We start from the raw sequence: 14488 nt of genomic DNA on the forward strand, positions 1-14488 counted from the left end.
GACGCACTTGATGCAGGACTCTGATTGGTTCCCTGCTGATAGTCACACCCGACACTACATCCAGAATACTGGTGACTGTATCAGGCTGGTTTGTTCATATCAGTCTGATGTTCATTAGCGTGCTGTTGTTAATCGGGAAATATACAAGATATTATGAGTAATACACAGGTGCGGTTTTGCATCCGTAATGTGCACTTGGGTTTTATGGTCACACACTGGGATTTAATTGCGATTTTTGTATTTTGCATGCGGACACGTGCACTTTGACACATGCAAGTGCACGTGTGCCGTACACACACAGACACACACAGACAGACACACACACACACACACACACACACACACACACACACACACACACACACACACACACACACACACACACACACACACACACACAAACACATAAACACACACAGGTACCTATGGAAGGGGCCTCGTAGTTGTTTCCATCCAAGACCTCTACTGCATCATGGGAGCAGTTGGAGTTCACCCTCTCCAAGTCCAAGTCGGTAAATGACAAGGTCACATGGTTGACTACAATGTAGAGATACAGCAGAGCACACACACACACACACACACACACACACACACACACACACACACACACACACACACACACACACACACACACACACACACACAGTGTTATTAGTATTATCCAATTATTCAAACACGCAGCAGTCTGTAACTAAGGAGGGAGGGGGAGTGCTACGGTTTTAACAAGGTCATTTACAAGGCTCCTGTGCTGTGATGATCCAGCTGCAGTTCAGATCTGGGGCGTAGTTGCTAGGATACCGTGGGGAGGAAATGGCACCTCCCGAGTCATCAGCGACGAGGTTTCCACCACAGGCTGTAATGGACGGGGTGAAGGATTAATGATCACATCAACCCATCACCCAGACATCCGGGGCTAACGAGGGACAACACACAGCTGACACCAAGGAATGTTTACTGTATTAATGTCTGCCTGGGTGGCTATGAGGCTACATCGATCGGTTTGGAACCCAAAATAACCTTGAACACCAGAAAAGAAACTCGATTGACTTGAGTGTGTGCATTGATAAAGTGATGCTCTGCAAAAGCTGTGTCACGTCCCTTCACGAACATGTATCGAACATAACATTGATTTGAAGACTCCCGCTGATACGTCCCTTAAATGAGTGGCACACTGAAGAGGTAAAACGCCGGCGGTAAAGGCGAGCCGCATACCTTCTATGAACTGGGCACTGAAGCCTCGATGGTTGAGGCTAGCGTCCGACCTGAAGCGCACGTAAATAACGTTCTGGGTGGAGATGATGGGGGCGGGACGCACGCTGCCACACACGCAACCCAGCTGGGGGGCCAGCACGCTGGGGCCGTCGTGAATCTGGAAAAATAAAGAATAGGTGGGAATACAAAGAGGAGAGGATCTCCCACGAGTGGACATTACTTTTTTCTTTTTTTTGCAACTGTGAATCATGAAGAAAGCCACGCAGGGACATTTAGGAGGGCAAAGAATTATGCCGTTTTGTAAAACAACATTCAGTTACAATCTTGATGCCTTGAACAACATATTTCCTTAGCAACACATTTTTAACCAATGCTTTCCCCCAGACCTTTTCCAGTATCCCAGCCTTCCGGAATTGCTTGACGGACCAAAACAACATAGATGTGCCTCAGGTAGTTACTTACAGACACATAGTCGTTTTGGCAGTCAGGGTAGTACTCCACATCCAGGTCGGTGAAGTTGAAGAGCACCCGGTGGGTGGGGTCCACGCTGATGACCCAGGAGCAGTCCACGCTGTTGGGGTAGTTGGCGGGGTAGGCGGGGGAGTGGATCTCCCCGTACGGCGCCGTCACCGGACCCCCACATCCTGGAGGTTACATGGGAGACGAGAGGGCAAGAAGAGCGTCACCAGATACACAACGTTGTGGTATAATAACCGAGCTGTTTTGATTTCAGGTGACGATGGCAAATTAGGGTTACACTTTCCGTTAACGTGTAATTATTATTACTGTAATGTACTGTACTGTGTAATAATCAATTTAACAACACGTTACAACCTGAATATGCAATAGGGTGTTTGAACAGAATATATCTGCACAGTGGGGTCAGGGGTTTATGCCAGGAATAGACGAAAAACGTGTTCCACACAGGAGGTTTAGGCTGTACCATAACGTTATAACATATTAAGGTGAAGCTGCAACTTGTCGGGATTTTGCTTAGTCCACACGTAATAACACTGTCACAAGGATGCTGTAATGTTAAGTTCGACAGAAGTTAAGAGTTTGGATTTAGTTTCCTACATTGAGTTTCCTAACGTCCTAAAGACGTAAGTCCTACCTCCGTTCGATTCCACCCAGCTGGCGTTGAAGCCCCGCCCACTGACGTAGGCGTCGGTCTTGAAGCGCACGGTGATGGTGTTCCCGGTGCTGGACACCTGCATGGGGGTGGTGGTGGTGGAGCACAGCTGGGCCAGCCGTGGTGCGGTCTGGTCTGGGCCTCCAAACACCTGGCAGAGAGGGAGGCGGTCACGACGATGATGGGTGTGGTTTGACTTAATGTCACCATGGATCCCATTGGTGTGATCACCATGGATCCCATTGGTGTAATCACCATGGACCATTGGTGTGATCACCATGGATACCATTGGTGTGATCACCATGGATCCCATTGGTGTGATCAAAATGGATCCCATTGGTGTGATCACCATGGATCCATTGGTGTGATCACCATAGATCCCATTGGTGTGATCACCATGGGATACATTGGTGTGATCACCATGGATCCCATTGGTGTGATCACCATAGATCTCATTGGTGTGATCACCATGGATCCATTGGTGTGAATACCATGGATCCATTGGTGTGATCACCATGGATCCCATTGGTGTGATCACCATGGATCCATGGTGTGATCACCATAGATCCATTGGTGTGATCACCATAGATCCATTGGTGTGATCACCATGGAATACATTGGTATGTGCTATATAAACTATATATTTTAGTTACTATATAACTGTATAACAATGGGATGATTATAACAATATGTAAGGTATTTCGATGTAGAGCAAAAGGATGTGACCCCATAATCTAATTAATCTAAAAGTTTTAATGTTTTGTTGTTGCCTTGTTTTATGTTATGTGATGCAACATTTGTGCAGGTTTCTCTCTTGCAAAATACGTTTGATAAATTCAATGACAAAAAAAAGATCATGCACCTCAAGCACATCGTAGTTGCAGTCTGGGTGGTACTCCACGTCAAACTCGTGGATGTTGATGGTGATGCTTCTGCCGGTTGCCACGGTGATATGCCAGATACACAGGCTGTTTTCTGGGTACCATTTGGGGTAACCCGGGCTGTTGAAGGAGCCAGAGGGGCCATAGAGCTCCCCACCACAGCCTGTTGGGGGAGGTAGAGAGGCAGAGGGGCAGGAGGTTTTGCAAAATGATCTGTTTTTTACAAGAACATTCATAAAATACTAACACACATATGTGTGTGCTTCACCTACCGTACTGATGCCACATCATCTGGAAGCCCGAACCGAATAAGCTGGTGTCCGACTGGAAGACCATGGTGAGGTAGGGGCTGGTGGTGGTATTGGTGGGGGGTGGTCTAGACCCGCAGAACGTGCCGATCAGAGGGGCCTGAGCATCGGGGCCGTTGTACAGCTGGCGAGGGGGGGGGGGGGGGGGGGGGGGGGGGGATCACACTTTTGCTTAAACACATATCTATGTGTAAAACAAGTCTCAAGCTTTTGTTGAGGAAGTGACACACATCTCAGTTCCTGATCGCATAATAATACGCTTTGGTGACGTGCTTTGACTGCTGAGTACTAGTGGCCCTCTTCATGAAACCCTGAACTAACTTGTTCAAATTCAGTGCAATGATGCAGAAGACGAGGGGGCGAGGCATTTTAAAGTTTAATAAAGGCCATGGTCTCCTCTGCCTTGTATTTTAAATGGTGGCTTTGCAATAAGCAGGAGAGAACACTGTGGCTTTATTGCTTGGGTTGCTTCAGCAACCCCATCTGATAAAGCCTGAACAGCTCCCCTGACAGAAATAAATACACAGGCTTTATGGTGCAGATGCCCTGCTGGGAAACGCCATCAAAGACGGGAACATAAGCTTGCTTCTAAAGATACACACACACACACACACACACACACACACACACACACACACACACACACACACACACACACACACACACACACACACACACACACACACACACACACACACACACACACACACAGTCACACATACAGAAACAGATACAGAAACAGATACAGAAACAGATGCACATACAAAATGTAAAGCTATCACATAGTCAGATCTGCTAAAGTCTCTCACTTTCTCTCTTTTTACAGATTACTTTTATGTGAAACCAGAGTTGTTTTTTTCTTTCTCCTTTCACTTTGGCTCTGTGCTATCTTGATAATGCTGCAAGGATTGCAATGATTGCTATTGGCTACCCTTCACAGAATAACATTTGAACTGCTCTGTGTCTCTTAAAGAGAGACGAGACCTGGTTTAAAGAATGTTATGAAAAACCGGAGAGAATGGGCAGCGTGGAATGCTAGATTGGGGCACAGGGATGAGATCAGCCTAGCTGAACAGCCACACACACACACACTCACACACTCAGACACACACACACAGACACATACACACTCAGAAACACACATAGACACTATCCCACACCGACGCACACACTCACACAAACACATACACACACACAAACAAAAACACATACACACTCAAGCATACACACACACACACACACACACACACACACACACACACACACACACACACACACACACACACACACACACACACACACACACACACACACACACACACACATGCACACACTCACGCACACACATCCCCGCCCAGCCCCCCTCTTACATAGACACATGCTCCCACAAATCAAGTCTATTTTTCATTGAAGCCCAATGATGTCATCCAGTGTTAGCCGGGTAGCCATGGTGACAGAGAGAGGCGGTGGGGCAGAGGAAAAACATGCAGTCGTTCTATTTTCCTCCCTTTCTTCCAAAAGCCTTTCATGGCAGCAGTGGAGGAGGCCCTCGCCAAACACAGAGCTGGGGTTATGGGAGCTCTGTCCTGGAGTTTGTTTTATGGTAAACCCCTGGCTAACACTTTACAATACGGGTGAATTAAATAACCATACATTAAAATTCATTTTCCAATGGTGTCCCTGTTAACTATGGCATTGATATATAATTTCGTTATAGGGTTAGGGTAAGTTGTTTAGGGTTAACCCTCAGCCACTTATCGGAACCATAACCCATTCCCCTCTGCTAATGTTATATCATAATGCATACTACTGCATTAACCAATTTTAATGAATGGTTACGCACAGGACATTAGAATAACACTTTAACTGAACTGTGCAGGAGATGATGAGCTGATGGTCACTTACACAGGAAGTCAATCATTGATGGATTTTTTAAACAGGAGTTTGTATTTAGTGAGGTCAAGGAACATTGACATTAATATTAGGGTTGAGCGATAATGTTTGTAATTTTTGAGATTGGCAAAAACAGGTCATCATCATTTGTCTTGATCAGTTTGATCTGGTCTGATTGGACTCGTGATGAACAGAGATTGAAGTTAGTTTGCCTGAGCTGAGTTAAACTAAACTCAGAGCTTCACTCTTGCGCTATCAGCAGCAGGAAGGGGACGTTGATTGCGCTAACTTCCTGCGTTCATTTGTCAACACGTCATTATTCCTTTAGTATCTAACCTGTTGTGTGTGGGTGTGTGTGCGTGTGGGTGTCTCTGTGTGTGTGTGTGTGTGTGTGTGTGTGTGTGTGTGTGTGTGTGTGTGTGTGTGTGTGTGTGTGTGTGTGTGTGTGTGTGTGTGTGTGTATGTTTGTGTGTGTGTGTGTGTGTGTGTGTGTGTGTGTGTCTATAGAAAAAACGATTTGATCAATTGATTATGATGTGTGAATGCATTGAGCAAGGTATAAATCACCACAAAATAGTGCATCGCATAATGCAAGAGGGAAATTCAAACACCAATAGCTGATATGCCAGTTCAATGCCATGAATACATTTATATTTTCTGGGCAACAGCTCCAGTGATAGAACAACTCATGTGGGAATTAAAGGGAAGGTGGTTACTGTCTCTTTCAGTCTTCTGCAGTGCTTTGTGCCTTTTGCATCAGTGTGCCTGCTCTTACCTTGACGTGGTCGTGCATGCAGTTGCTGCTCCACTCCAGGTTGAAGGCGGTGAAGGTGTAGCTCACTGTGTTCCCCGCCCAGGCCTGGACGGTCCAGCTGCACTGAGAGCTGGCTGGGTATGCGTTGGGGTAGTTGGGAGACTCAATGACGCCGCGACGCTGGCCGGAGATCTGCACTCCTTGGCAGTCTGTCGGGGAAACCACGGACACAGATGGCCTGACAAAGTTGTGATTGACACCATTGACTTGGACAGACTAATGAGGACAAATCAAAATCAATCAAAATCTTATTCTAAATTTCAAAATGAAGCGGAACCCTAACAATGGAAGCGCTGAGACCGCACCATCAGCAAGGGAAACACTGTTTACTGCAATCGCTTTTCCTAACGACGAGTCATAGATGGATTCCTGATACAGCCAGATAATGACACTTAAGTAGATAATAAGAGATTGGTGCTGTCCCTATCAGTGGTTACTCTTCAATAGTGGAACCCTCAGTGGGTTGAAGTCATCTGCTTCTCATTATCATGCTCAATAAGCTGCCAAATGTGTCACACGACACATTTGGTTGCAACACTTGCAAGTAAAAACCTAAATCCTGTTTCAAAGGTAGTTGTTGGAGACCGGTATAGTACACAGCATATACATGGTGGACCAGTCAATTGGCTGGGTTTAAACGTAGGCCCAGCCCTGGTGGATGGAACGAGGCTAGGAGGCTTGTTAAGACATCACAGGAACATAAAGGTCTGACCCAACCATTCAGACAGAACAGACTTTATTAGAAAGACTGCTGCTCACAGACAGCCTGCATGCGCACACGCACACACACACACACACACACACACACACACACACACACACACACACACACACACACACACAAACCTAGCCAAATTGGCATTGAGCAATGGGATGGAAGGACAAAGCAAGAAACAATTTGGCTGCCTGCAGCTTGCAGGAGCTTTTCACCCCCAGGATAAGCATTATGGGAATGCCAAATGATGTTGGAGAGAGACACGCACTCATGCACGCACACACATTCACCCGCCATACCGACTATATATATCAATCTATCTATCTCAATGTCATGTGTTTTCTGCCTTGTCATCAAGGTGTCAGGTGTCCCGGTTTACTCTTGTGTATGTACTGTGTTTCCCCCTGCGTCTCAGACTGGTGAACACTGTCTCTCCTGGTGTACTCGGTGTCTGTACTGTGTTTCCCTCTGCATCTCTCGCTGGTGAACTCAGTCCCTCCAGGGGAAGCCTTCCCACAAGACTAGCACAATACCCCCCTGGCACCACCCTCCTCTCCCTAATAATGATGTAAGAGAAAACACAAATCGGCCCTGTGTCTCCCATGGACCACAGTAAGATCCTCCGTCAAGCTTTTGTTTGTTTGGCATCTGTGTCATCATATGCCTTTATATACCTTTATTGAGACTTTTGCAAATAGATTTAGATTTACTCACGACGGTTGAAGCTAGGGAGGCAATTTATTTTATAAGACCTTTTTGATCATATTATTTAAAATTCTCTTTTCACGTTTTGCGACAGCTAGCAATAAATCAAATGTCCCGACAACCTAATTCATCCAATCCGGTATCTGGCTGTGGCAGGCCAGTAATAAGCCAGATGATAAATCAGACCAGATTTGACAGTCTATCTGTCTGTCTACCTATCTAACCGGCTACCTGCATGCACGTACTACGCATGATGGGAGTCTTCCACGCGGCTAGGCAGACCTATTGCTAAAGATAGCCAGCTCGTCCAGACTTTTTGGGTAGTGGCTATGGAGGGAGGCCTTAAAGGAGTTGTGGGATGTCTTTGGTTGGCTACTGCCGATTTTGCCTCCCCAAGCCTTAAACGAGGACCAGGAAATACGGCACGATACAAACACAGAGGGAAATAAATATCAGAATAAAAAAAACACATGTATATAGTTTCACAAAAAAACACAAAACAAACAAATGTGGATCCTCTTCAACAGGGCTGGGCTCCTGTACCTGACCGGATCCTCACGGGCCCCCCGGGAGAGCCGTCGGCATGGGGCACCAATGGTGTGTGTGGCTGCTACGACTCACCGCCGGTGTAGGAGGCCAGGAAGCCGCCGGCGCTGATCATGTAGTCGGTGCGCAGCTTGACGTACAGCTCGCTGCCGGAGGAGTTGAGGGGCGCGGGCAGCGTGTGGCCGCACAGCACGGCCAGCTTGGGAGCAGCGGTGCTGTTACCGTCGTACACCTGCAGCGGGACACGCCGGGGAAGAACCATGATGGGAACCTGACCGTTAAGTGTTGAGATCAAAGGCTGCAGGGGGGGGGGGGGGGGGTTGTTGGACAATCCCAGAGCAAGGCTTTGAAAAACACAGCATTAAAGCCAGGATCCGTCTCCTCCAATAGTTCTTCTTGAGTCATTTATCCAACGACTTGACGATGAATACAGGTGGCATGGTTAGGGCATCTGATCTCCAGGCGGACTCTGTCATAATTGGGGTTTGAACTCAGTACCTTTTAGTCAGGCATTTCCACAAGTGACTTAATTGATTTAACTGTTATCTCCTGCATTTCATTACATTCAAATGATAATTGTCTCTCCAACATAAGATGCAAACTAAATAAATATAAGTTCTTCGAAAGGGATGATGGTGGTGTTACAACGGTGTGGTGTGCTAAATGAGTCAAAGTAGTACTGATACGGATGGTGTGATGGAGGCACAGCTGTAGGCTGTGGTGGTTAGTAAATAACGCTGTTCCGGGATTATCTGCACTGTGCACTCCATATTCTAGGACTGAAGTCTTGATAAACAAAAAAAACAAGCAAAACCTACGGCCCCACCGGCGCCCGCCCACTGCGCTTCGCCAAAGAGTCCTGAGAGCGAGTGGACCCGGGGCTGCGGCACTGCTGCAGAACTCACCGCCAGGTAGTCGCGCCTACACCCCATGTGGGTGCTGGCCTCCAGGTGGAAGTCTGAGAAGGAGAGCCGGAGCAGGTTGCCCTGGTTCGTCTTGATGCGCCAGTAGCACTCTGTGTTGGGGTGGTAGGGCAGGGGGTAGTTGGGCGAGGTGAAGGACCCCGTCCATGTCAACAAATTCCCTCCGCAGCCTTTTCAAAAGACAACGGCAAACAAAGAGGAAAAAATATCATAAATATTTAAGACCCGTTCTAGTCGTTCTTGGCATCATGGAGGCCAAAGGTTGCTGCCAAATAAGGAATTCAATCAAAGGATATCCTTGTTAAAGCAGGGTTTGACTTTAGGGTTTTGGTATAGGATCGATTTGAAATGTTTTCATCCACTCACTCACAGTACCGCATGCACACACACCCACAGCTATATGCATGCACACACATGCATACACACACACCCAGATCCACAATTATACACATGCACACACACACACACACACACACACGGACGGACACGCACACACACACAAACACACACACACACACACACACACACACACACACACACACACACACATACACCATGCACACAAACACACACACACACATGGACACATACAAACACACACACACACGCACACACACACACGCACACGCACACGCACACACACATGCCCACCAGTCTGTGTGCCGTCCCAGTGAGCGGTGAAACCCGGGCTCGTGGTGGTCACGTCCGACCGGAACATGAGCCAGAGGCTGTTGCTATGGGATACCAGCACCGGGGGCCTCTGACTGCCGCAGAACCTCCCGATGATGGGGGACGTCTCGTAGCCCCCGTCTCTGCAGCGAGGAGCGGCGCAGTGCGAGATGAGTGTGAGGGAATCAGCAGTGCAGAGTCAGCATGACTCAACGAATACACCAAAGCTCAAGGTGGGCTGTCCGGGCAGGTTGGGGTCGGGGGGTTTGAACTCCTCCACAATGATTCTTTAACGCCCTGCCTGATGACCTGAAGGCCACAGAGAGTGCTGATATTTACAAGGGCAAACTCAAAACCTACCACTTTAAGTCAGGCTTTTAATTAAACAACTAATTCATCCATTTATTATTTATTTTCACACAGCTATCGCTTTGGGTATGGATTGGTGGGAGGCGGAGAGGGGGGGGGGGGGGGGGGGGGGTCGTATTAAGCACTTTGTGTTACATTTGCTTGTATGAAAAGCTATACAAATAAAGTTTGATTGATTCAACTTTTGTCTTTATGCCCGTGCCAACCGAATTGTTGAAACATATGGTTGCATATATTCAGGGAAAATGCGCTGAGAGATGCATTTGATAGTACATAATTATGCAAACAGAGTGGTTGACCGCAGCGCCCCGCTCAACGACCCGCAACCACAAAAACATTGTTAGGTGCTTGCGCGTTCTCAAGGGCGTGGACTTTATCGTTAGGAAACGATACGTCCAGATCAATGTAAGTCTATGTTCTGTGGAATGTTACATGGTCTCCCTGAGAGGACAACTATGCCTATGGCTGAAATTAGCTTATGTACTGCACAAATTATCATACTTATATATTTGCAGAAAGGGCTCTGCCCGCTGTTGCTCTACCTTAATGATCACTTTGACCAATTTATATGCGTTCAAATATGTACGTATTACAATTACAATAAGGGCATTTGGCAGACGCTTTTATCCAAAGCGACTTACATCGGCTGAAACACACATTGACACACCGACGGCAGAGTCAACCATGCAAGCCGACAGCCTTGTCAGGAGCAGAACACTCAGCTAGGAGGAGCTGGGGATCGAACTAGCAACCTTTCAATTCCAAGGCAACTGCTCTACCTCCTGAGCTAAGCCGACCCTAGGAAGTGTTTACAAAACATGGTGGTTGGGGAGTCGGAGGGAGGTTCTAGCATGTAAAGCTAGCAAGATGGGAATCTTAATGAGCAGCCATGGGCATTATCGGCATCTAAAGACCCTGTTTTTCTATCTGATTGATGTGATTGGAATATTGACAAAGTCTCACCGGATGTGTTGACTGATTATTGAAACGTGGTCGCCCATCGACAGATGGGTGTGGCCCTGTGACAGATGACGCAGGTCGGTGGATGAAGGCGCGTGGGCGGCAGCCAATCAGCAGAAGGCCACTCCCCCCTCCCTCCCCCCCCCCCCCCCCCCCCCCCCCCCCCCCTCCCTCGATCTCTGAACTGCCTCACCCGTACACTAGGTCTCTCCGTCTCTGCAGTCCTCACCACCGCCTCCCAGACCAGACTGCGCCCCTGGGATGGAGCCCTCGCCAGCCGCCACCATCCATTAAGAGAATACAAACCCCTCGCAGCCTTTAAGCCTGTCCTCGGAACACTTTGTTCCTCAGCGTTGTACTTTATCTGTGTGGCCCCAGCGGGAGAGGCTAAAGGCTGCCTTAATGGTCTGAGATATTGACCTGGAACAGAACGCTGAGTTTCAAATGAACCTGGATCAGTTCTGCGTTGTCACGGTTTTGAGGATTGACGGTGTTATTCTGCAATGTTTGTGTTTGCTTGTTGTTATCATAGGTACGTGAAGACGAGCCGGCCATCAGTTAATGAGGTTATTTATAATAGAAAATATAATAAACTTGATGAGTGAATTAATAAACCACTTCAGACACGTCGGTACTCAATAACTCCCCATTTGCGTTTCGTGCTCTGTGCTCCTTCTTAGTGTCTGTGTCGTTTTCCTGTCCATCGACATCCTTCCCTCTACAGTGTCCCTGAGGGACATCACGAGGGATTCCGAAGGCCACGTATAACTGTTGTTATTACGATCAAACTCCTGACCTGATCTCCACGTAGTCGTAGTTACAGGTGGCGCTGTACTCCAGCTGAAAGTCGGTGAAGTTGAGCTTGATCTGCATGTTGACCCCCACCACGATCTTGTACACACACTCCCGCTTGTTGGGGTAGTTGCTGGGGTAGTTGGGCGAACTCAATGTCCCCGTTGGGGAGGTGAAGGTCTCGCCACAGTCTAAAGCCGGGATCAATAGATGATGAGGAAAGAAAATAAAGACACAGATATATGAGATGGGAGGAGAGGAAAGAAGAGGAGCAGAGAAGAGAGAGGAGCAGCATTGGGGAAAGGTTACGTTGAGGACACTGGCTTGGCTATGGTGTGCCCGCGTTGGTCTTTGCGCAAGAGGAAAACAATGTGGTGCTTCCCATGAGACGGCGTATTTATCAGCACCGTTTAGAAAAGGTCCCAAGCCTCAGTGAACCTGGGAACGCATGAGGTTGCCTGGGGTAACCCAGAGCCCATGGGCACACCCATTGGGTGAGACTGTCTGTTGGGTAAGGAAATGAAATGTTCTTATCTGGATTCATCAATCACTATGAATCCAGAAAATAATGAATAAATGATGAGCAATGAGTCTGAATCCACATCTCCGTTACCACCGCAACGGGCGACTAGACAGTCAATGGCGGAGGGGATGTTTACAAAGGTTGCACAAAAGTGAATCGCTTGCACGGTTAATTAACCATGTCAGTCCGATTGAGATGACAAATATTCTCAGAGTGAGGAGGGGCCAAGTACGCACTCGGTGTATTGAGACAGAACAACAGGAACCATAGGGATACATGTGGAGCCTGGCGGCCGGCGTACCGGTGGTGGCGTTGATGGAGATGTAGCTGATGGAGAATCCCTCAGTGGCAGTGGTGGAGTCGGACACAAACAGCACCGTCAGCAGGCTGTCAGTGCTGGTGATGGATGGGGGAACCGACCGGCCACAGTACCTGAGGAGGAAGACACACACACACACACGCACGCACGCACGCACGCACGCACACACGCACGCACGAACGCACACACACACAACGGCATGAGTACACACGCAGGCACACAGACACACACCGATATACACACATACACACACAAACACACACACGCATGAGTACACACGCAGACACACAGACACACACAGATATACTCACATGCATACACGCACACAAACACACACACACAAACATGAATACACACAAACACACACACCCAGAAATGCATGTACGCATACAGGCAAACACACACACAAACACACACACACACACAAACATGCACACACACGAACACGCACACACGCAGGCATGCACACACACGGACAGACGCAAGCAGGCAAACACAAACACAAACACTCACACACACACACAAACATGAATACAAACAAACACATTCACAAAAACGCATGCACGCATACAGGCAAACACACAGACACGCACGCACACACACACTCACGAGGACCCAGACACACACACACCCACACACAAAATCGATAAGTATCGTAAACGTATTAATTAAATTTCCTAGTTCCAGGGGCTGTAGGCAAGATTGAAGAGCTATAATGGGAATGTAATTTGCTAGAAATGGCATGGTCATCCATCGTGTGAGTTAAATGCTCGGTGAGGATATCTGTTTCCAGTTGAATGTGCCTGCCTCTGTATGGGTCTATCAGAACGCTCCCAGCGGATTTCAGTGCGCCTCTTCCCTGATTGATTCAAGGAATTCATCTCGCCTGTCAATCATATACCGGTCAACGCATGCATGAACAGAGCAGAGCAACGTAGGTGGGGAGGGAGCAGAGGGGGAAGTGGCGTTTCTTTCGCCTTATTCTTTGCTGCTCTCTCCCTTCACTACTCCCATATCTTAGCCACATGTAGATGTACATAACAACAGCATCGCTAGGAAATAACAATAACAATATACAAAACCATTTGTATATTTCCATGACGTCTCACAAACAAGGACTTTACATTATTCATCTTAAATCTGACGGCAGAAGAACTCAAATCTGGGAGAAGGGGGCATTTCACTTTATTTCGCTTCGGAATAGTTTCGACCAATTATGTCGCTGGGGGGCGGGGGATCAGTGCGCGGGCAGCTGGCGACCCCAAACTGGTAGCCCTGCTGGATCAGAGATTCACTGCCATGAGGATTCATGAGGAGCCACCACAGTGGAGCGGGGATGAGCGAGACAAACGTACCTGCCCACCTTGGTGCCTGTCTGCACCGTGCCGTTGTCGTACACCTCCAGGTAGTCGTGCTCACACCTCGAATCGTACTCCACGTTGAAGGAGTCAAAGGTCAGCCGGATGAGGTTGCCGGGGGCGACGCTGATGAACCACATGCAATCTGCACCGTGCGGGTAGCCCTCGGGGTGGCCCGGGCTGGTGATGGTCCCTGTGGGCGTGGTCAGGGTGGCACCACAACCTGGGACACACACACAAACACACAGACACGCACAGTCACACACACACACACACACACACACACACACACACACACACACACGACACACACACACACACACACACACACACACACACACACACACACACACACACACACACACACAC

The 14488-nt window shown here is 48.1% G+C and overlaps 1 protein-coding gene across 1 annotated transcript in view; it reads right to left on the reverse strand.

Moving 5' to 3' along the window:
• Nucleotides 1-14488, reverse strand: part of cubn (cubilin (intrinsic factor-cobalamin receptor)) — a 59303-nt gene that overhangs the window by 26710 nt on the left and 18105 nt on the right. The window contains exons 21-34 of the mRNA XM_030349179.1: nucleotides 14117-14342; nucleotides 12744-12874; nucleotides 11924-12110; nucleotides 9781-9941; nucleotides 9112-9299; nucleotides 8282-8438; nucleotides 6202-6389; nucleotides 3498-3657; nucleotides 3207-3388; nucleotides 2327-2495; nucleotides 1675-1856; nucleotides 1213-1369; nucleotides 737-853; nucleotides 424-537 (exon numbers count right to left, since the gene is read on the reverse strand). Coding sequence (XP_030205039.1) covers nucleotides 424-537; nucleotides 737-853; nucleotides 1213-1369; nucleotides 1675-1856; nucleotides 2327-2495; nucleotides 3207-3388; nucleotides 3498-3657; nucleotides 6202-6389; nucleotides 8282-8438; nucleotides 9112-9299; nucleotides 9781-9941; nucleotides 11924-12110; nucleotides 12744-12874; nucleotides 14117-14342 — 2319 coding nt within the window. The remainder of the gene's footprint in view (nucleotides 1-423; nucleotides 538-736; nucleotides 854-1212; nucleotides 1370-1674; nucleotides 1857-2326; nucleotides 2496-3206; nucleotides 3389-3497; nucleotides 3658-6201; nucleotides 6390-8281; nucleotides 8439-9111; nucleotides 9300-9780; nucleotides 9942-11923; nucleotides 12111-12743; nucleotides 12875-14116; nucleotides 14343-14488) is intronic.

Source organism: Gadus morhua, chromosome 23 (assembly GCF_902167405.1).
Source record: "Gadus morhua chromosome 23, gadMor3.0, whole genome shotgun sequence".
NCBI lineage: Eukaryota > Metazoa > Chordata > Actinopteri > Gadiformes > Gadidae > Gadus > Gadus morhua.